The following is a 21,842-nucleotide window of genomic DNA, read 5'->3' as shown; positions in this document are numbered from 1 at the left end:
TTCCTCCTTGCGTACTGAGTGAAATAATTCCTATTTTCCCCTACTGTGAGCAATCGAGCTCAAAAACTCAATCCTTCTTCCTTATATAAAGGAGTCATATCATGTTCTCTTTTCAAAACCAACTTATAAGCTTTTCAAAACCAACAATGAAGGTGCCTACTTATATCTTCGCACTCACTACTCTCTATATTTTTACTATTGCTGCTAGTGTGACCACATATAATGCTTTTTATTTAGTGTTTTGGTGGCCACCGTCTTATTGTAAATCTAGTGTTCCCATGGAATGTGGCCTGTCAATATTGGTGGCCATAGTCCTAATCCTAAGAAATGCAAAGGACCTCCCTTTGATGCTAACAAGGTATGTGCATGTATTTTTGTATAAAGTTAAAGTTTAGTGTTCTAATTCTCAAAAATTAACAATTTATTTATTTTTAATTATTTTACAGCTGATTAACTCTCCCATTATTAGTGAGCTAAACAAGTTGTGGCCAAATTTCGATGCCAAACAGTCTAATACTGACTTATGGGAACATGAGTGGGTTAAACATGGCATTTGCACTGGTTGGGACCTATTCCAGTTCTACAAGAAATCAATAGACAGGGTTGAGCAAGTAAATATTCTCAGAGTATTGGAAACAGCAGGTAGTAATTACTCTATATTTTCTTAATATTTTTGTTTTTATCTTATATAGTATTAAAACTTGTTAAAATTCTTTTTATTGGAACAGGCATTACTCCAAACAATGCTAAATACAATATCGATGATATTAAAAGAGCTTTCAACCACCTGACAAGACCCATCATACATTGCAATAAAGAAAAGTCCATTCCGAAGAAGATGTTATTTCAAGTATATTTCTGTCTTGATAGGAATGGAGAACAATTTCAAGACTGCTCATTGATGCCAGAGAATGAATTAGTATTTGGATGCAAGACAGGAGATGAAGTTGTATTTCCTTCAGCATGAATAAGTCCTGCCAAAAAGCTGAAGCATGTTAAAATTGAGTTTGCTAGGAGAGGAGCCAATCATTTGGCCGTCTAGTTAACAAAAGCTGGCTGTTCTAAAGCTGAAGTCTCCAATTTACCTCTGGTTTTTTTATATTACTTTGGTTGTTGTTTTCTGGTGTTATATATATATATATATTTGGCTAATAATGTAAATGACTTTGCTCATATGAAGTACTCTAATTTTAGACATTTTACATACTGTTTTGCATGGCATAATGATTAAATTTAACACTTCACAGCAATGATTATGCTCGTATTATCGAAGATGAGTTTTAAATTTAAAGTTGAATTTATATTGAACATAATATTTAAAGCCAGTATTCTGTGGTGAGAGAGTGAAAACAAACTTTGTCCCAACTGATCCTGAGAAGCCATTAGAATGCGAGACACACCAGTCAATATCCCCATTACCCCAAATGCTCCTCTGATTGTTGAAAAGGAAAGTGAGTCAATTTTTCAAGAGATGTGCATGTGGTAGATTCCAATTCCAAAACCCAACTCAATAAAAATTGTGCCAGAACCAAAATGCAGAGAGGTGTGTGCCTCGTCAACAGCAGCAGATTGATTCTTCAACCCAACACGAAGAGGGAGAGACTTTGCAAGAATTAACTGTTAAGAACGACTTACAACTAGTTTCTTCGATAATATATAGTTATGTGGAATTTGGTATCTTCAATTTCTACAACTACTACCTTATGGATGAAGTCCAAAGCTGAATTAGAATGAGAATCCTTGCCGTGTCTTGCTAGATGTGTTTATTCTACATTAATTTTCAATTTTACTTAATTTTATTTTTAAAATCAATCTTCAATAAGATTTTAATTTTAATTCCACTTTCAATTTCAGCTTTAACTATAATTTAATTTTATTTACATAAAAAAAAAGAAAGACAAATTTGTTTTTTTTTTTTATATATATACACTTAAAAAAACCCAAGTTCAATAAATAACCAAGATATTGGTTAGTTGATGCGTTTGATAATGATAACTTTTATACATCAGGCTGAGTAACTACAGCATAATAGGCATGATAAAATACCCTTATAGTTTTTATACTATTTATTATATTAAAATTTTAATTAAATTTTTATTCAATTCAAATTTTTATCTATTTATATAAATTTTATATTTTTATTTAATGGCTAAATGATTGAAAAAAATAAAACCTTTATAAATTTTTTTAATTTTAGTATAATCTTTTATTTTTATTAATTTAATCTCAAACTTTGATATTAGTTTTAATTTTAGAAATTAGACTAATTGTATTATTTAATTGATAAAAATAATTTAAATATTTACATACATTATTAATATTAGCTAATTATTTTTACTTTTATAATAATTTTAGCAGTTATTTTTAAATTGATAAAAAATATTATTTTAATTAATTTATCTATGATTTTGAAAATTGTAATTACATTTATTTTAGTTTTATTATTTGTCAATATTTTATTTTAAAATATTTGATTTTTTTTCTTTTTTTTTCCCTTAAATTTGAAACAAAATGGTGAGAAAGATGTGAATTAAAAGTATAAGTGAAAAAAAAAAGAGAAAAAAAATTAAAAATTCAAATAATAATATTAGATATATTATTCATTTATTATTTTTTTATCAACATAAACTTTGCTAAAATTAACAAAAATATTAAAATTATTGAATATCTTAATAAAACTAAAAGAAGCAGCTAAAATTGATAATAAATGAAAATTTAGAATTATTTCTGTCAATTGATGAGTTAATTATTTTTAATTAAATTTATTATTAAAATTGAAAACATATGGAAAGGTTCATGATTAAATGGATATAATTAAAAGTTTTTATTATAATTGATAATTAACATAAAAGTTTTTATTTTTTTGTCTTTTAATTTTATTTAATTATGTAAATATATGAGTATCTAGAGTTATATTAAAGAATAAAATTAATCTATAATATATAATTATAACAATATATTTTTAAATTATATAATTTAACTTTTCATCAATATATTTATCATATATAATTTTTTTAAATAATTTAATTTTTTTAATTTTTAATTTACATTATATATATATATATAAATTAATAAATAATAAAAATTCATTAAATCAGTAGCATAATTTTTTACTTATAATGTTATATTCTTTTATAATAATTAATTAATAAATATAAAAATATGAATGGAGGAATTTACAAAATGATCAAATTATTTTATATTTTTTTAATTTACAATATATAATTAACATATTAAAATTTTAATCGTATTATAAGTCTTATTTCAAAAAATACTTATATAGATAAAAATACTAACTTATGAATAATTTTATTAATAGTAAATAATAATATATAATTTAAAGGCTTAATACTAACAATTTTGTTTCAAATTTTTATAATTATAACTTTTTTTAACACTTTTAGAATGGTGTTAAAATTATTTTTTTTAACCTATAATCAAAATTAATTTAAATTAGTTAACATGATATAATTTTAATTATTGGTTTCTCTTTTAGATATAATTTTGACTATCAATTTATTTCAATTTTTACTGTTAACTAAAAACAATAAATATTTAAAATCAAACTAAAATTCTCAAAAATTAAAAAAAAATTAACTATATAATAGAAAGAAGTTGAAAAAAAAATTTAAAAGTGGGAAGGGTGGAATATTAGAATTTCAAAAAATACTCTTCATTATTTTTATTATTTACAAAAATATAGGAAATGTTTTTATAAAAAATTATTAGGTAGAGAAAATAATATGAAACTAAAGAAAATACCAAATAAATCAAAAAAAGAAAATGATATAATAAGATTTTAAAAAATTTTATAAAAATCACACTAGGTGAGCTCCCTTATATAGGCCTAATAGTAACTCAATTCTGAAAATAATCAGACCAGTGAGTTACCGAATATGAGAGGTCATAAAAAAATATATAAAATAAAATCAAGATGCATGGTTGCCTAACACTTTTTAACTTGTAATTAATTACTAAATTTAAAATTTTAATATCTTTTATTTTATAAACTTTTTAAAATCTAAAATAATAGAATTGTGATTTTTATTTTCTAAGAATAGAGGTTTTATCCTTTTGGGATCAGAAAAGGAAATGAAGGATAGAATAAAAAGAAGGATTATGGTTTTTATTTTATTTTTATCCTATTTTACTAATTTTATTTGAGAATAATTAAAAAAAATAAAATCTTTATTGTTTAATGCAATTGAGTTGTGTTTATGGAACACAAGAAGATATTGAACTTGGAATGTGGGTTCATCCAGCCCCCCTCTAATGGGTTGATTTGTATATAGTTTTTGATGGATTTTTGCTTGTAGATCTATGTGAAATTGAAAGGACATCATCTAAATTTGTATGTGTTTCTTTTGCATTAGGTATGCTTCTTCTATGAGAGTGTAGATCTTAACTTTGGGGATGTCTTTAGTTTGTTGGGTTGGAAGGAAGACGTCATCTTGAGCGTGTAAGTGTTAGCTTCCTCGTTCGGCTACCCCTTTTGGCTATAAGAGATGAGAAGTCGTGGGCTTTATATCTTTCTTTTCTTTTCTTTCCCCATAGTCTCAGAGATTCTAACTTCCATGACCTTGTATTTCAATTAATTCAAATAATGCTTGGTTGCTGCTACTCGGATCCTTGATACAATTTTTCTTGGAGTTTTGCTTTAGGTGTTTGAGTCATTTTTTACTTCAACGTTCTTTGGTTGGCTCCATTTTTCTAACATTGCTCTTTGGTCTTCGGAGTTACGGTTCAAGTGGGCAAACTGTCTCAACTAAGAACTGATTTGTTTAGCTTGAGACAATTTTTTTAGGTAGCGAGACTTGCTGTTTTAACCATGAGCTTTCTTTATTTTTTTTTTTTAAACCCTTTTCTAAAACCTCCATGTAATGCTGGTTACAGCCTATTGATATATTGAGCGTCAAGTCCCTTTTCTAAAATTTGAAACTTAAATATGTATTTTAAAAAATATAAAATATTTATTATTTAATTTTAAAATAATTTGATTAAAATTTCAAACTAAGCTTAGACATGTTTTTTAAATAATATAAAGATATGTCATTATAATTTAAGTAATAAATTATATGTTTGTGTTTATTTTTTTAAGCCATATATGGCATGTCGTATACAATTGGAAGCTTCCAAATCAGTATGCCATTGAAAGCTTCCAAATCAGTGTTCTTACTTAGTGGCTAAGAATTTGATATTTGTGAGAAGTGTGCTCTCTTCTTTCGGCTATCTTTCTTGGCATTCTGATCAAGAAAACTAGTATCTACCATGGCTGTTGATTATCTGCCTAAACATTTGGTACTCAACATCTTGTTCAGATTACCCGTCATATGCCTCATCAGATTCAGGTGCGTCTGCAAATCTTGGTGTGCTCTCTTTTCTGATCCTAATTATATATATAAGAACCTACTCTCTGATTCTGATTCTGAAGATTTGAATGCCAATCCCCGTGTCCTTGTCAAATTTCAGGATTATAACGCTGAGGATTTTGAGGATTATGCTTTTTCCTTCCTCTCCTCTGATACAATCGATTTGTCTGCTCCTCAGGAGATACCATATCCAAAGGATATAATTGAAAAATGTTCATTTATTGACATTGTGGGTTCTTGCTGTAATGGTTTAATTTGTCTCCGTGATGTATATTACATTGAGAATTTGCTAGGATTATGGGATGATATTTATGACTCTGAGAGTAACATCGTTCTATGGAACCCTACAACCACAGAAACTAAGATCCTACCTGAATCGAACGTTCCGCGTCCTCCTCATCATTCTATTTCATTGGAAATAGTAGAATTCGGATTTGACCCAAGAACTAGTGATTGCAAAGTTCTCAGGATTTTTGAATATTCATCTGTTGATTCCCAATGGGATTACCTGGTGGAGATATATAGCCTAAGGGATGATACATGGAGAAAAGTTGATGTCACTTTGAATGCTTGGATTTTGCCTTCTTATAAATATCGTGATGGCTTTTTTAATGATCATAGAGGCCATACGGGTGCAAATGGTACATTTCATTGGAGGACAAGATACCATAGTCCTGAAGATGTAATTGTTTCTTTCGACTTGTGCAATGAGGTTATCAAAACAACAGGTCTACCAGATCCTGTCGATTCTTTTGAGTCAATTTTTTCCTTGAATGAGTATGTTGCTCTGCCCCTCCATGTTCCTCATCATGTTGAGTTGTGGATATTGCTTGAATATGGAGTTAAAGAGTCTTGGACTAAATTATTTACCATAGCATACCCTGAGGTTATGCGCCCGTGCTTGCCATTGGGATTTTCAAGGAATGGTGAGCTATTTTTTTCAGATTTGGGTGGGCAGCTGCTGGTTTGGAACCCTACTGCGGAAGCAATTGCCCGTGTTCAAGTGGGTGGACGTGTACCATGGGATTCCTTGCAAACTGTCGCTTACAGGGAGTCCCATATTCCATTGAAAGGTGGAAACCAATTAGAAGATGAGCAAAATTCTGGAGATGCAATTCAAAGTTGAAGGTTCTTTCATTAGAACTCTAGTGCTTGATTTGATCTCACTTGTGCATCCTATCTATCATGTCTTTATAAATGTCTCTCATTGAGTGCCTTTTATTCCTATTTTTATTCCTCAACTATCTTCTTTTATACTAGCTCTATAATATGCTCTCAAACCTTTAATAGTTTGTTGTAATTAAATTTCTCTTCTTCCATCTATTACAATTCGTACAAAGTTTTAATACTACTTTTTTTAAATTTGGCTTTGCTTGTGTATTATAACTGACACGTGGCACTTCGAAGAACCAAAATGACAATGTGTTTGATGGAGCTAGTGTGATTTCGATGAGACTTTGGCAAGGTGAACCAAAAAAAAAAAAATTTTGTGTTTATGTTCTTTAAGTACATCTTTATGTTGGTTCAAACCTTATGTTGCTGCTGGGAATAACTTAGCCTTATGTTTGCTTGCACAAAAATAGATTGATTTTTGATAAAACTTTTTAAAGAATTGAAAATTAGAATTTTGTGTGTAAATGTGATAATATCATAACAAATTAAAAAGTTCTCATATATTAAGCTTATTTTTAGGAAATTAGGAAAGCAATAGAAGTTGGTTAAGCCCAATTTTTCAGCTTTATCGTCCACATGGTCCTTTTCAATTCTTTTCTTCCTTATCAATTTGAGTGAATATTCTGCATTTGTATTTACTGTTTAAATATTAAATTGAGTGAATATTCAGTGCCTTCAAACAGGTGTTTTGGCTTGGGAACATTACTGTACCTGGTTTTTTCTCTGTTCCTAATCTTTGATTTTGTGATTTTTGAATTCACTACATCTGTTGATTGCCCTTTGTGGTGTTGTTGAGTGTTTTGATAATTTTAGAAGAAGTTTATATTGTGAGACGGTTATTTGCTATTGTATTGTGGGTGCCTGCTCAGTATTGGTCCCATAAAATGGCAGAAAGTAAGACCATGGTTGCTGACGTGATTCCAGTGATGACAAACAGTTTTTGATCACTGGTTCTTCTTTTCTTCCCTTTTGAAAGGGCATCAGATGAACCAAGCAAGAGGAAGTCTTGCTTGCTTCCAGAAAAACAGTTTTTTATCACTCAGAAGTCGGAATGGTAAATGATGCCATCTTCCACCATTTTTTCTTTTTAACAATCTCTATTTAGTTATGCAATTTTCAAGAATCGTAAAAAATGTTAGTATACATTTATGGCATTTACCAGGACGGATGGCTATTGTTATTCTTAGGAGAAAATATGGTTTAGGGAATTTGTAAGTCTCATTGTTTTGAATGTTAAAAGAAGTACAAGTTTTAGTCCTGTGAAATCACTGAAAAAGTGAAAATATATCCATATTCAATTAGAATAAATATGGACCACTAGCATTTTTTTTTTTTTTTTTTAGGGCTAGAAAATTTCTACACTGACCATGTAAGTTCATGACAAGATACGAGCTTCCTTTTAGTTCCCTGCCTGTGAAGACCTGCATCCTGATGCAAATCCTTCCCCAGCAGAACCTAAAGGGAGAGAAAAGAGAATCTAGAGGGTGTATTCTAGAAGAAGCAAGAAAGTTGTGGAAGGAGGCCAGCTCAGCTTAATTCCGTTGGAGTGATTCTCAGGAGTATGCGATGCAGCAGCTAGGAAAGTTTATATTGAGAGAATAGAGTTGAGTGGGGGTCATAACTATTTTGTGGCTATTTTCTTCCAGCTAATAGATAGCTTGGGGGCAGTGTGATTACTGCTGGGGTGGGAGAATGATCTTGTATCCATTTTCACCTGTATTTTGAATATTGATAAATAAAATTCCTCCATTCTCATTGCTGCTGCAATACTTTGTCATTATCTCTGTTCCTAACTTGTTTTTAAGCACTTTTTGATTCCTTACTCTTTATCACATCTGTTGAAGAAGAATATGAAGCTACTGAAGGTGAAGTTCTACTTGATAATGAAGATAATGATGGCTGGCGGGTGAGTCATTGGAAACCAAAAGGTACATTTCTTACTAAAAAGCTGGATATTTTGTAATTTATGTTTAGTTATTTGCCTTCATGTGTTATTTATTTTTTTATTTTTATTTACGGGGAATTTGCTAGTCTTGGGTGATGAAGGTGTAACTGTTTTCTCAGATGTTGAACATGTTATCATGAAAAGGTATGCTCATTTTCCTCTTTTCCTGGTTGGTTCTCTGTTTGATAGCTTAAAAAGTGTAGGAAAGAAGAGCTTCCCATGTCTAATCCTCAATTTTGATAATTCATTGGTAAAAGGGCAAAACCTGTTTTAATTGTGCCAATTCTGGTGGAGATTATAATGTAGCAATGTACAGTGACATTACCAATTTTTTGCATATTATATATCATTTGACATTGGACATTGCAAGCTAAGCGCCCAATCATTAGATAAAATCTTCAGTAGTAGTTTAATTAGGCTGTATATTCAAAGAATTGATAAGTTTATGACTGAATTGTGCTTTGAAAAACAAAAAGAGTATTATAGAACATTCAATTCATCTATAAAGTTTCATACCACATAAAGTTTCTGGAAGTTCAGTAATAACCTGGCGTTTCCAACCCTCTGAAATTCTTCTTGGTATTGTCATTGGATCTTCAAAAAACTCATCAATCAGCAATGTAGCATGGTTTCTAAAATGTGGGTCAGTAAGTAGTTTCAAAAAAGAGTAAGTATGGTCTCTATTCTGATAGCCAGGACTATAAATGAAAGGTCAGGGTTGGTGGGAATTAAGAACATCATATTCTTTAATTTATATCATGAAACGGAATTATCAAATGCTGCTCCAATCTATATGTTTACCAAATACTCCAACCCATTTGTTGGGAGTTCAAATGCCAAAATGTAAATTTCAGATGTTAATGAAAATAGAAACTCAATTGATATCTCCTTAGAAGATCAGATACAATGTCTGGCAATTCCGTCCAAAACATTCCAATGTACCAAAACATAAGGAATTGTACAAAAGTTAAAAGGGTTTGATACAAGTTCTTGCGGCAAGGTTAATTTCAAAAAAAAAAAAAAAAGGGGCTAGAAAATCTGACTACAATATCAATCCTTCATGTGTTTCAGCTTCAATGAGGTACCAGGCAGCAGTATGGTTTAAGGCAAATGGACCAAGGTACATCAGCAACTCTACCCAAAGATCCCTCTGAGCAAGAGTTTCGCCTCGCATTAAGAAATGGTGTCATTTTCTAGAATGTTCTCAACAAAGTCAATCCTGGTGCTATCCTCAAGGTATTTTCACCTTGCAACTATGCATTTGTTATGACTCGTGTTGTGACACTTTTTCTAATAGATACTTCCATTTTGGAAATGGTCCATTATTGTAACCTTATTTTCTTTTGCCACAATTTTAATTGCTGGCTGAGCTCCAATGACACTGTAGAGTCCCTGAAGCCATTAGTATATCATTAATAATAATAATAATAATAATAATTTTATATGATGTAAGAGACTCTTACCTATGTCCAAAACAAGAAAGAATGAACGTTTGTTACAACAATTGAAACCCGACAGCCTGGCTCTACAGACTCGAAAAGGAAGCTTGGAGCCTCTTTATCATCTTCTCTAACCAAGCATTGGTGAGCAGTAACTGGAGTATGCTGGTCAGAGAATATGGAACAGTGAAGTGGTACTAAATATCCATGTTTAACTGCTTCTGCGAACGTTGCCTCATTAGCAACTAAAGAAAACCAAATCAGAGGAAAAATCAAATTTCTAAATAAGGGTCCTAAATTTAACATGCAAATCCTCAAAATTAAATACTATATTACTTTTGCCCAAAAGAGCTAAAAACAGTTTCCGTCTGATCATATTTAACCATTTTTATTTGTTGAAATTTTTCAGAGAAACTAAAATGGCATAAAAAAAACATTAAAAAATATTTATTATTTACAGAAAAAACAGAAGGTCTTTTATAAAGACAAACAATTTAAATTGTACTTTACACCACAAGAATCTCAAAGAACATAAATTTCTAAAATAAAATTTCAAATAGCCCCTCTTGATTCTATAACTTTGTTTGTGGCACTCCTTTGTGCTTGCATTCTCATCGTTCATCTTCTTAAGAAGAATAGATGGATGAATGAGTCAATTACAACCTTTTTCATTGTGAGTTGCTCTGTATATTGTACGTATAGTTGGTTTTTAAATTGACACTAAAATTCAATTTATTGCTGTAATTGTGAAGTTGTTAGTTGAAGATTTGGTTTGGGCTTATGGAAGGCATTTGGCTGATTATCTTGCTGTTTTATCATAGGGCCTCCATACTGGGCTTATTATCCTGCTAATCACTAAAGGAAAAGCTCTCACCCTTTTCTCTTCAATGAAGAGCTATTCTTTATATATGTTCTTCCACCTATCATATTCAATCTTGGGTAAGTTTTATGTCTTATTTATTGCTCTCTCTCTCCCACTTTGTTATCCCATTGCAATTTGGCAAATATCTTAGAAATATGACACATCATTCTTAATATTTTTTGAGGTTTAGAGTCTGTCCGTTGCCTATTTGTATATTTGGTATATGTCATTTCCCTCCATTTTCATCTAGACTTGCCAATGTATTGAATCTTAAGTTTAGCATGATGCTGAAGTTATAATCAGATGAACCTTCCTAGGTATCCATTTTAAGTCTTATACTTCTTTCATTGCCAACAATTTTTGGTGCCTATTATGCAAAACACTGGCCTTTGGTGGGTAGCTGTGTTATGTATTAAATTGAAAAGCAAACTTGCCCATACCAGAGTCACATTTTGAAAGCAACAATCAAGGTTTTTCGTTGAGTTCTTTTTTAACACCCTTTGGAAGTATACTTGGGTTGTGGAATTGCTCAGATGTGATCAGTCAGAATTTGCTGCAACTGGGCAAGCTACTCCCCAACTTGCAAAAGGTTCCAAGATCCAAATATCTAATTCTTCCATGGTGCAGTTTGATTTGTAAAAATTTCTTATTTTTTGGTTTGTTTTGGTTTGGTTTTTCTATATTAACTGAAATTATGCTTGATATATACATGTTGATACTCGTGCTAAGTTTTGCTTTTAAGGGCTTGACTGTATGTTGTAGAACTTAGAAGGTACTTCTTAGGAGAATTGTAATTGCAGTCTAGAGAGGGAATGGATCTACCAAATGTTACAATTGGCATTTGTTATTTTGCTCAAATGTTGAATGCAATTCATGGAATTCAAATAGAATGCTTAGAGAACTTGGTTTTGATTTACAGATAATGCTGGCATTTTTTTCTTTTTATTATGTTTATGTAGATGTCATGTCATTGAGATTCTGTTTGGTGACCCAGTATCTGTTACTTTGTTTACATCTCATACTTGCACTTAAAATTCATTTGAATGAGGTAAATGTTACATGGTCAAGTTCGAATTCTCTTATATGATGTCAATTTAACTGGATGAGTAATTCAACTTGCTTTTCATTTCACAATGCTCTGTAAGCATGACGCTAATCATTGTTAATTTTTGTTACCATCCTTCATTCTTTCTCTTACCCATGTAATCCTTCATTCCTATGTAATAGCTATGCATCTTAATTATATTGAAAGTGGTTTACTAAGTTACTTTGGATAGATTCATGGTGAAACTATTAGATTAAATCATTCATATTTACTGAATTAAATGAGAATTAATATAATAAAGACCTGTGCATATATTTATATCCTTCTTTGCCTTTCTTTTTAACATGAACTTTCTCATCAAGTTCTTGATCTTACACTCTTACTTTTCATTGTTAATGATCTCTTCTTTTCTGCTGGGTAGCTTGGTATGGGTCCCTATTTACACGAGTTGCAAGTTTTACTTGCAGCAAGATAAGTGTTTCAGGATTTCTCCTCTCATACTTTGTTTTAATAGATTCTAAATTTTGCATCTTTGGTTGCAGAAATAACAAGCTAACTCAAATCCCTGAAAATTCCTTGTGCAAGGGACTATCCTTTAATTGTGAGGCATTGCCATTGCTTTTTATATTAGCTAGCTATAAATGATAAGCCTCATTTGTTGGAGGCATGGGACCCTGCGAATGAATGCAGGAATAAATGACAACATTAAACTCAACAGATATGCATTGTTATGTCTTATGACTCTAATATCTTAAAATGTTATTGCCAGCAAAAATTATGTGCCATTTTTATGTGGTTAGAAAGTGCCTATTATGTTACCTGAGTAGCTTTTGCTTGCTGTTGGTAGCTTAAAAAATGTCCCTTTTTCTTCTTCTTCTTCTTCTTCTTTCTTCTTCTTCTTTTTTTTTTTTTTTTTTTTTTAATTCCAATTGCTACAGGTGATGGTCATGCTTGAAGCACTAATTCTAACCTTAACTGTGGTTTGCTCTCTAACTGGATGCACCTTTTGGGCTTCTAAGAATGGTCAAGACTTCAGCTTTTTGAGATTAATTTTATTCACCAGCCTTATTATACTCATCCTAACCAGTTGTATCCAGGTTAGATGTCTCATTTCTCTTTGTTTATTGAAGCCATCCAGCCATGAATACAGTAGTTTACAAATATTGGGAAATATATAGTATTTTTCTTACTTTTATGTTTTATTATGAAGATGTTTCTGTGGCAATATAAAAGATACAAGGTTTTCTTAAGTCGAGTATGATCCCAAGCCATTTGCAATACCGTTTGACTGCATCAACACAGGGGCCTGCTTCTAGTTTTTGTCAAGAGTTATTTGATTTTATGATAATTCAATTAAATCTAAATTTAATGCTATTAATTGTCTTTAAAAATCTAACAAAATAGGTTATTAACGTTTAAAAAGTTGGATAAGCCCATTTTTCAGCTTTCTAATCCACGGTGTCATTGCAGTTCTTTTCTTCCTTGTAAATTTGAGTGTATATTCTGCATTTGTATTTGCAGTTCAAGTGGTAAATATTGCAATTCCATCTGTTTGCTGTATTTAAAGATTAAATTGTTCAAAGAACATCAAATTATTTGGATGATAGTACCTGTTTTATGGAATCCTTTACGGAGTTGTTTGACACATTGGATATCTACAAGTTCTGAGAACATACCAGCTGTGAAGTGCATATTCCTAATCATCCAACTTCATGGAATGAATATTGAGAGTAATAGAGTTACAACTAGTCTACATATTGTCCATTGAAAATTTAAAGGAGAAATACAGCCACATATGACCTGCAACCATGTTCCGTGTTTGGCTTTCAAGAAGACTTATTTTCAAGCAATTTCTCTGTTTAGAGTTAAGAATTCATGTTTTCCAGGGATTCAACTCTGAGCAATTGCTATGTATTGCGTCCAGACTGCAGATATTGTGCAATCATCTAAATTTTAAAGAGATTTTTGCACTTGGGTTATACCTAAGAAAAATTAGACCATTGAGAAAACCTTAACCTTACTGCTGAGATGAGAGCATTGCATTGTGAAAGATCTATTTTTAGCAAGTCACAAAATTTAGCTGAAAGATTGCTAGTTTTGATACGTTGATGATAACTTCAAATTCTAAACTAAAGTATGGGATGGGAAGTTGAAATCAATAAAAACAACAAATTGATTAATCATCTTTTTTAAACCTGGAAATGATAAGTTCCCAAAAAGGAAAATAGTCTTGTAGACTATGGCCTTATAAAATCTCAAGGCAAAGAAGGAAGTATACTGGAAAGAGTGAAGCAAAGGGTTTTCTTCTTCTCATTGATTTAAATATAAAACAATTTGAATGTAGAAATTATACATTAAAATTATAATATCTACTGAATATAATTATTTTACATTAGAAATTACACCAAAAGGATTAATTTCTTTAATTGTTTTTTTAATAATTTGATTGGCTAAATAATTTAGACTAAAATTAATGTTTTAATAAGGATAAGGACATGATACATGTCCATGTGATTATTTTCAAATTGTGATTTTAAAAATAATTTATTTTATAAAATATATATTGAAAAAATAGCTAATACAAGAAAAGAATATATATATATATAAAAGTCATGTTCTAATTGTGTTAACATCATATTTCAGTTGTATGACTTCCAAGATAAATTATTAAATTATTTTTTATTTTTAATTTTATTTTAAAATTTATAATTTAAAAATTAAATAATTCAAATAATTTATTCTAAAGCTATTTTGTCACGACCCAACCTATGGGCCTGATCGGCACTAGGACCTGAGCCAGCCTAAAGCTCCCGAGGCCCGTAGTAAGCCTAACTATTCATCAACCCAACTCTAAGGCCCATTTGGGCCCAATTTCAAGAATTCAACCGGACAGAGTTCGGCCATAACATGGACCATTTAACGGGAAGTTTTTAACTCACCCGACCTATAAACACACAATATATAATCATTTGGGGAGCTCAGCTCACCCTCCATATAATCAAATGTCATAAAAATAAATGGGAGCTCGGCTCCCTCATCCCATCCAACCATACATGCATTTAATAAGTTTACAGGTCCAACATGACAATTATATTATAGACCCAAATCAAATAAATATTTCTAACACATGCAGAAATTTTAAGAGTTAACAGAATTACACAAATATTAATAAACGACCTGCGAAGAAGAAAAGCAGGTTAACCACAACAATAATCCTCCTATAGCCTGGAAAAATAATGAACAGGAGTGAGCGTTCGACTCAGAGAGTAAAATATCAATTTTAACTATAATCTTTATAGCTATTTAAAGCTAATGCACCCTGTAGAGTGAAATGCAACAACGTCAATATTTTCATATCATAACAGCAAAAAGGCAATTTGGAGCACTTACACACTCAACACTGTCAAACAATACATATATGGGAGCTGATCCCCTATACATTCTCTTAATCCAACCTCTGCTAGTGAAGATCTCAAGCTGGACTTTCTCTTAATAAGCCAAATATGCGGTCCCAGCGAAGATCTCAAGCCGTGTCTACCCCGTAGGACTGGGTCCCAGCGAAGAACTCAAGCCATGTCTACCCTTCCTGTCCATATCCAAGACCATACCACACGCACCCTATGCACACACACTGCTCCAAATTACCATAAGCAACATCCATGGCACTTTAATAGTTGTGAATGCAACATAAAACGTGCCTAGAGTTTAACTACATAGATACATATTTATAAGTGATGCATGGGCATGCTTGAACATATAATAATATCGAAATTACAATTAAAATTAATATTTTACTCACAGACTCAACCGAAGTCACTGTGGTGGCTGGGCGGAGGAGGAAGGCTGTCCCAGCTCACCTGACAATTTTATTACAATTATTTAATACTTTTGACTCAATACAAACTAAGAAAAAGACCAAAGATGTCCTAAGTCGTGTCGAAAATCCGGCAGAGTCTCCCCTATACCTAGGACTTACTCAACCTGCAAAATGGCTTAAAACGCACTTCTATATCCACAACCCATACACCCACAACTCAATCACATCACACAGCCCCTCCTGGGCCCATCCAAACAGTCATCAATCACAATATGTAAAATTACAGTTTAGTCTTTATAATTGACCCTTTTGCTAAAACTACCCAAATGAGTTCTAAAAATTCTGAAACTTTGCCCCGCAGTCCTTAGCATTATTACTAAGCTAATGCAAAAGGAATTATAATTTTCTGAGCTGCCACCAATATTTTATAGATTTTTAATCCCATTCAAGCACTAGAAATTTAAGAAAAAGAAATGTTCGGGTTTACCTGTGCTGATTCCGACCTCGAGAACGCTCTCGGGACATCTAACAACGGTGGGGTAGCTAAAATCTCGACCCAATTTCGAGACTTTTTCAGAGTCTGTCTCATGCGCCGTAAATTCATGCACTCGCAACCGTCGAATTTCCGTGAATTGAAGGTACCTACACGAAGCCCACAACACGGGTGTAGTATATAATTTTTATGGAATTTTTTAAGCTCATTTAGTGCTCGAAAAAATACTATAAAGTTTCGTGGGACCCACCAAAAAACGGTGTCTAAAAATTTTGAATTTTATATTACCGCGAAGCTCTCGACGAATGGAGTGCTCTGGTACTCTCGGTTTTCTTGTGGGGTTCACGGTTTGCGAGAAATCTAGCCAAAAAATCGAAATGGGCTAAAACTTTCCGGACAAAAATTGGGCAAACCACTCAATGGATTTTAGTATTCTTAGTGTCTATGAAAAACTCTCGAGGTGTAGATGGGTTTTGACACAAGACTCGGCCCAAACAGTGGTCGGATCGGCCGGATTTTGGCTGGGAAGGTGAGGCGTTGCGCTGTGCGTCGCATGTCTTCGCGCGCACTTTCCTGGCTTTCCGTGGCGGCGAGGGGATGGTTGCTAGAGGGGCACAAGGAGCCTGGGAGGCTGGGCGATGGCTGGCGTGGGGAGGAGGAGGAGAGAAAACGGGAGAGAGAGGGAGAGAGACGGGACGCGCGCAGGGAAGAAAGAAAAGGAAGAAAGAGGCCAGTCCGATTCGACTGGTCCAGTTCAAGATACAAATTTTTGAATTTTTACTCTGCCTTGGGACCGAAAACGAGGCCCAAAAATTTCGAAAAAAATTTTAGAAAACTCAGAAAAATTCATAGAATCCAAATATATTTTTAGTTTTGCCACGTGGTCTTTAAATTAATTTTTAAAAATCATCAAAGTTTTATATTTTTAGAAAATCGAACCTGATTTCTAAAATCCAAAAAATTTCAAATAATTTTCTAAAATTTAAATAAAATAAAATATTAATATTTACCCACAAAATAATGAATTTAAAAATTAGGGGTGTTACATTCTTTCCCCTTTACAGAAAATTCGTCCTCGAATTTTACACAAGGCAAAATAAAGTATAGAATTTCACATTGAATAGATAAGGGTGCTTGCTACGCATATCCCGCTCTGACTGCCAGGTGCACTATTTCACTGATTGGCTCTTCCACAAAACCTTAACCATAGGGATATGTTTTAATCTTAGCTGCCTCACTTGGTAGTCCACTATGGCTACAGGTTGCTCCTCAAACGTTAAGTTTTCTTCACTCTATTACATTCTGTCAGAACACATGAGAAGGATCAGAATGTATTTCTGAGCATGGAGATGTGAAATACAGGATGAACATGAGAAAGGTTGGGTGGTAACTCCAATCGGTAGGCAACTGCTCCAACTCTATCAGTAAACTCAAAAGGTCCAATATACCGAGGTGCCAACTTGCCCTTCTTTCCAAATCTCATGACTCCCTTCATCGGAGAAGCTTTCAGGAATACGTAATCACCTACTGCAAACTCCACATCCCTCCGTCTGGGGATCTGCATAACTTTGCTGCCTACTGAAAGCTGTTTTCAATCGTTCCCTGATTAAAAGAACTATCTCTGAAGTGTACTGCACTAGGTCTATATCATGCACCTTCGCTTCTCTCATTTCCATCCAACACAAAAGGAGACCTACACTTTCTGCCATATAGTGCCTCATAGGGTGCCATCCCTATGCTGGAATGATAACTATTGTTGTAGGCAAACTCCACCAAAGGTAGCTGATCATCCCATTGACCTCTAAAATCCAAAACACTCATGCGAAGCATGTCTTCCAGTGTTTGGATTGTCCTATCGGACTGTCCGTCTGTCTGAGGGTGAAAAGTGATACTAAAGTTCAACTGCGTGCCAAGTGCCTCCTGCAACTTTCTCTAAAATCGAGAAGTGAACTGGGGCCCTCTGTCAAATATTATAGAAGCAGGAACTCCATGCAATCTGACTATTTCCCGAATATAGAGTGGGGCGTACTGTGCAACAGAATATGTGATCTTCACAGACAAGAAATGAGCTAATTTAGTTAGGCGGTCTACAATTACCCATATCGAATTATATCCCTACATGGTACGAGGCAACTCAGTCACAAAATCCATAGTAATCATTTCCCACTTCCATTCTGGGATAGGGAGCTCTTACAGCTTCCCTGACGGCCTCTGGTGTTCAAACTTCACCTTCTGACAAGTCAAGCACTTGGACACGAAGTATGCTCTGTCTCTCTTCATGCCATTCCACCAATAGCTATCTTTCACATCATGGTACATCTTGGTGGAGCTTCAGTGGACATTGTACAGTGTATAGTGTGGCTCTTGCATGATTTCATTTCTGAGATTGTCCACGTCGGGCACACATATCCTGGAACCTTGCATAAGGGCGCCATCACTAGCAAATCCAAACTCACCACCTTCACTCTGCTGTACTCTTTCTATGATTTTCATCAGTTGTTGGTCTCTGTGCTGGGAAACTCTGACTCTGTCTCATAAGTCTGGCCTCACTGAAAAATGAGCCAACAACTCATGTACTTCCTGAATCAACGGTCTCTTCTCCGCTGATATGTACGCCAAGCTGCCAGAAGATTTTCTGCTCAAAGCATCTGCTACTACATTGGCCTTCTCAGGGTGGTACTGGATGGTACAATCATAGTCCTTCAGAAGCTCCATCCATCTCCTTTGTCTCAAATTTAAATCCTCTATTGGAAGATGTACTTCAAACTCTTGTGGTCAGTGTATATCTCGCACACTTCACCATACAGGTAGTGTCTCCAGATCTTTAGTGCAAAGATTACAGCCGCCATTTCCAAATCATGGGTGGGGTAGTTCTGCTCATGCCTCTTTAGCTGCCTTGAAGCATAAGCCACTACTTTTCTATTCTGCATCAAAACACACCCTAAGCCAACTCTGGAGGCATCACAGTACACGGTATATCCTTCACCACTCATCGGTAATGTCAGCACAGGGGCGGTGGTTAGATACTCCTTAAGCTTCTGGAAACTCTCCTCGCAATCATCTGTCCAAATGAATGGAACATTCTTCGGAGTTAACTTTGTTAGGGGAGCCGCTATCCTGGAAAAATTCTGCACAAAACGCCTATAGTAGCCAGCTAAGCCGGAAAACTGCACCTCGTTGGATCATATAGGCCTAAGCCAATCAGTTATAGCCTCACTTTTCTTGGGATCCACTTGAATGCCTTCACTAAAAACCACGTGTCCTAAGAATGAGATGCTTTCTAGCCGAAATTCACATTTTGAAAATTTGGCATATAGTTGGTGCTCCCTCAAAGTCTGCAATACCATTCTCAAATTCCACACGTGTTCTTTCTCGGTCCGAGAGTATACCAAAATGTCATCTATAAATACGATGACAAAACGGTCCAGGAATGGCCTGAACACCCTGTTCATCAAGTCTATGAAGGTTACTGGTGCATTAGTGAGTCCAAAAGACATCACTAAGAACTTATAATGACCATATCTTGTCCTGAATGCCATCTTGGACACATCCTTATTCTTGATTCTCAACTGATGATAGCCTAATCGTAGGTCTATCTTGGAAAAGAATCTAGCCCCTTAGAGTTGATCAAATAGATCATCGATCTGAGGAAGTAGATACTTGTTCCTCACAGTCACCTTATTCAGCTGTCTATAGTCAATGCACAACCTCAATGACCCATCTTTCTTTCTCACAAATAGAACAGGAGCACCATAGGGTGAAGTGCTCAGATGTATGAAACCCTTGTCCAAAAGCTCCTGTAGTTGTTCCTTTAACTCTTTCAATTCTGCTGGTGCCATCCTGTACGGCGGCATTGATATGGGGTTTATACCCAGCACAACATCAATGCAGAACTCTATTTCCTTTCCTGGTGGTAACCCTGGAAGCTTTTCAGGGAAGACATCCATGAATTCTCTAACAATAGGAACATTTTCCATGTTGACACCTTCTACAGATGTATCTCTCACCAATGCCGAATACCCTTGACATCCACACCTCAACATTTTTCTAGCACTAATTGCTGACACCAAATTATATGGAGCCACGCTCCTATCAACATCAAAGCTAAACTCTTCCACACTAGGTATGTGAAAATACACCTTTTTATTCCTGCAGTCTAAAGTGGTATAATGAGTTGCCAACCAATCCATTCTCAAAAGTACATTGAAATCCATTACTGGTAGAGGAACCAAGTCTGCTGGGAGGATTCTTCCATCCACTACTACTGGGCTACTCGAAAAAACCATATTTACATCTATGTTGTCACTAAATGGGATAGCTACAGACAAAGGGCATTCTAAAGTTGTAGGGTTCCTACCCAATCTCATGGTAAAAACTGGGAAGACAAATGAGTGCGTAGCACCTGGATCTATCAAAACACGAGCCTCATAGGAACAGACTATAAGAATACCTGCCACAAATGCATTGGAAGCCTGAGCATACTGGTGGGTTAGGGTGAAAACCCGTGCTTGACCCCTACCCTGCATTGCAGAACCCTGATACTGACTTCTACCTCCTGATCTACCTCTAAATCCACGTCCTCCTTGTCCTCGCCCCATACATCGAATTGAGTGCTCGCCATGTTGGAAGCACCATGATACAGCTGACGAGGAACATTTGCAACAGAACCCTGTGACCCCATCTGTGGCTCGCTGAACACGGGGCATTCCCTAGCGAAGTGACCTAGTTGGCCACACCTGAAGCATACTCCTGAACCCATCATACAAGCTCCTGAATGTCCTCTTCCACACTGCACAAGGTGCAAAGGAGGATCTCAACTGCACCCAAAACTGATGTATCCCAAACTGTGATAACTGCTGGATCCGTACTCTGGTTTGAATCCTCGAAATTTGTGTATAAAACCACTCTTCTTATTCCTACTTCTTCCTTTGTAATTACTTTGGCCTCTACTATCCGTAGAACCCATGTGGGGATCACCTGAAGAACCCTTTGCTCTATTTTTCTTTGCTCTTCCACTGTCATCTCCTGTATAGCTAATCTCAATCTGTCGGGCTCGATCAACTACCATATCAAAAGACTGATCAGACATCATGGCCAGGTTTGCATACCTCCTGTCCAGCCCCTTTAGGAACCTTTTCACCTTCATACTTTCTGTAGCCACTGCTGTAGGGGCATATCTGCTCAGTTCCAGAAATTATGTAGCATATTCATTTACAGACCTTCCATTCTGCCTTAAGGCCTCAAAGGCCCACTACTTTTGGTCTCTAAAACTTTCTAGCATAAACATGTTGATAAACAGCTTCACAAACTGGGTCCATGACAAACCTTCCATCCGAGATAATATGTAGTTATTCATCCATTGTCTAGTGTCACTCCACAAAATTAGTCTCCCGAAGAAGTCCAAATTTTTTCCGCGAGGTTGCCTACCGAGGGAGGTTCAGTAGGTGTAAATCCTTGTGGGGTGAAGGGAAGGTGCATTACTGGGAGGCAATGTTTGCGGGAGTCAATTTTCGGGGCAAACAGGTCAACCGAGCGAGCAGGAGAGTTGCCGAGAGGAGCAGGCCAAAATGAGATTAAGTTTGCCTACTACATGCCAAAATGAGGTTCAGAGAGGCTGGAGGCGTGCTGGGCGCTTGCTGGGCATGCCGGGCTGATGGGAGGCCCAAAACGAGGTTCACGGACCAAGTCTGGCGCACAAT

General features: G+C 34.5%; 2 protein-coding genes across 2 annotated transcripts; both read left to right on the top strand.

The window, feature by feature from the left end:
* Positions 1-283: 283 nt before the first annotated feature.
* Positions 284-967, top strand: LOC131183223 (intracellular ribonuclease LX-like). The gene is made up of 3 exons (XM_058153579.1): positions 284-358; positions 447-642; positions 729-967. Exons 1-3 carry the CDS (start codon positions 284-286, stop codon positions 965-967), a joined length of 510 nt encoding a protein of 169 aa, XP_058009562.1.
* Positions 968-5,183: 4,216 nt separating this feature from the next.
* Positions 5,184-6,514, top strand: LOC131179247 (F-box/kelch-repeat protein At3g06240-like). Its single transcript, XM_058145478.1, has one exon. The coding sequence runs from the start codon at positions 5,269-5,271 to the stop codon at positions 6,493-6,495; it is 1,227 nt and encodes a 408-aa protein (XP_058001461.1). The 5' UTR covers positions 5,184-5,268; the 3' UTR covers positions 6,496-6,514.
* The last annotated feature ends 15,328 nt before the right edge of the window (positions 6,515-21,842 follow it).

The sequence above is a fragment of the Hevea brasiliensis genome, chromosome 1, assembly GCF_030052815.1.
Source record: "Hevea brasiliensis isolate MT/VB/25A 57/8 chromosome 1, ASM3005281v1, whole genome shotgun sequence".
Classification (NCBI taxonomy): domain Eukaryota; kingdom Viridiplantae; phylum Streptophyta; class Magnoliopsida; order Malpighiales; family Euphorbiaceae; genus Hevea; species Hevea brasiliensis.
Note: the sequence above shows the minus strand (reverse complement) of the source record. Positions and strands in the feature narration are given on the sequence as shown.

Coding starts and splice junctions, on each gene's coding strand:
- LOC131179247 (XM_058145478.1), top strand. CDS start 5,269: ATGGCTGTTGATTATCTGCCTAAACATTTGGTACTCAACATCTTGTTC.
- LOC131183223 (XM_058153579.1), top strand. CDS start 284: ATGTGGCCTGTCAATATTGGTGGCCATAGTCCTAATCCTAAGAAATGC. Junction 359..446: donor CTCCCTTTGATGCTAACAAG/GTATGTGCATGT, acceptor ATTATTTTACAG/CTGATTAACTCTCCCATTAT. Junction 643..728: donor CAGAGTATTGGAAACAGCAG/GTAGTAATTACT, acceptor TTATTGGAACAG/GCATTACTCCAAACAATGCT.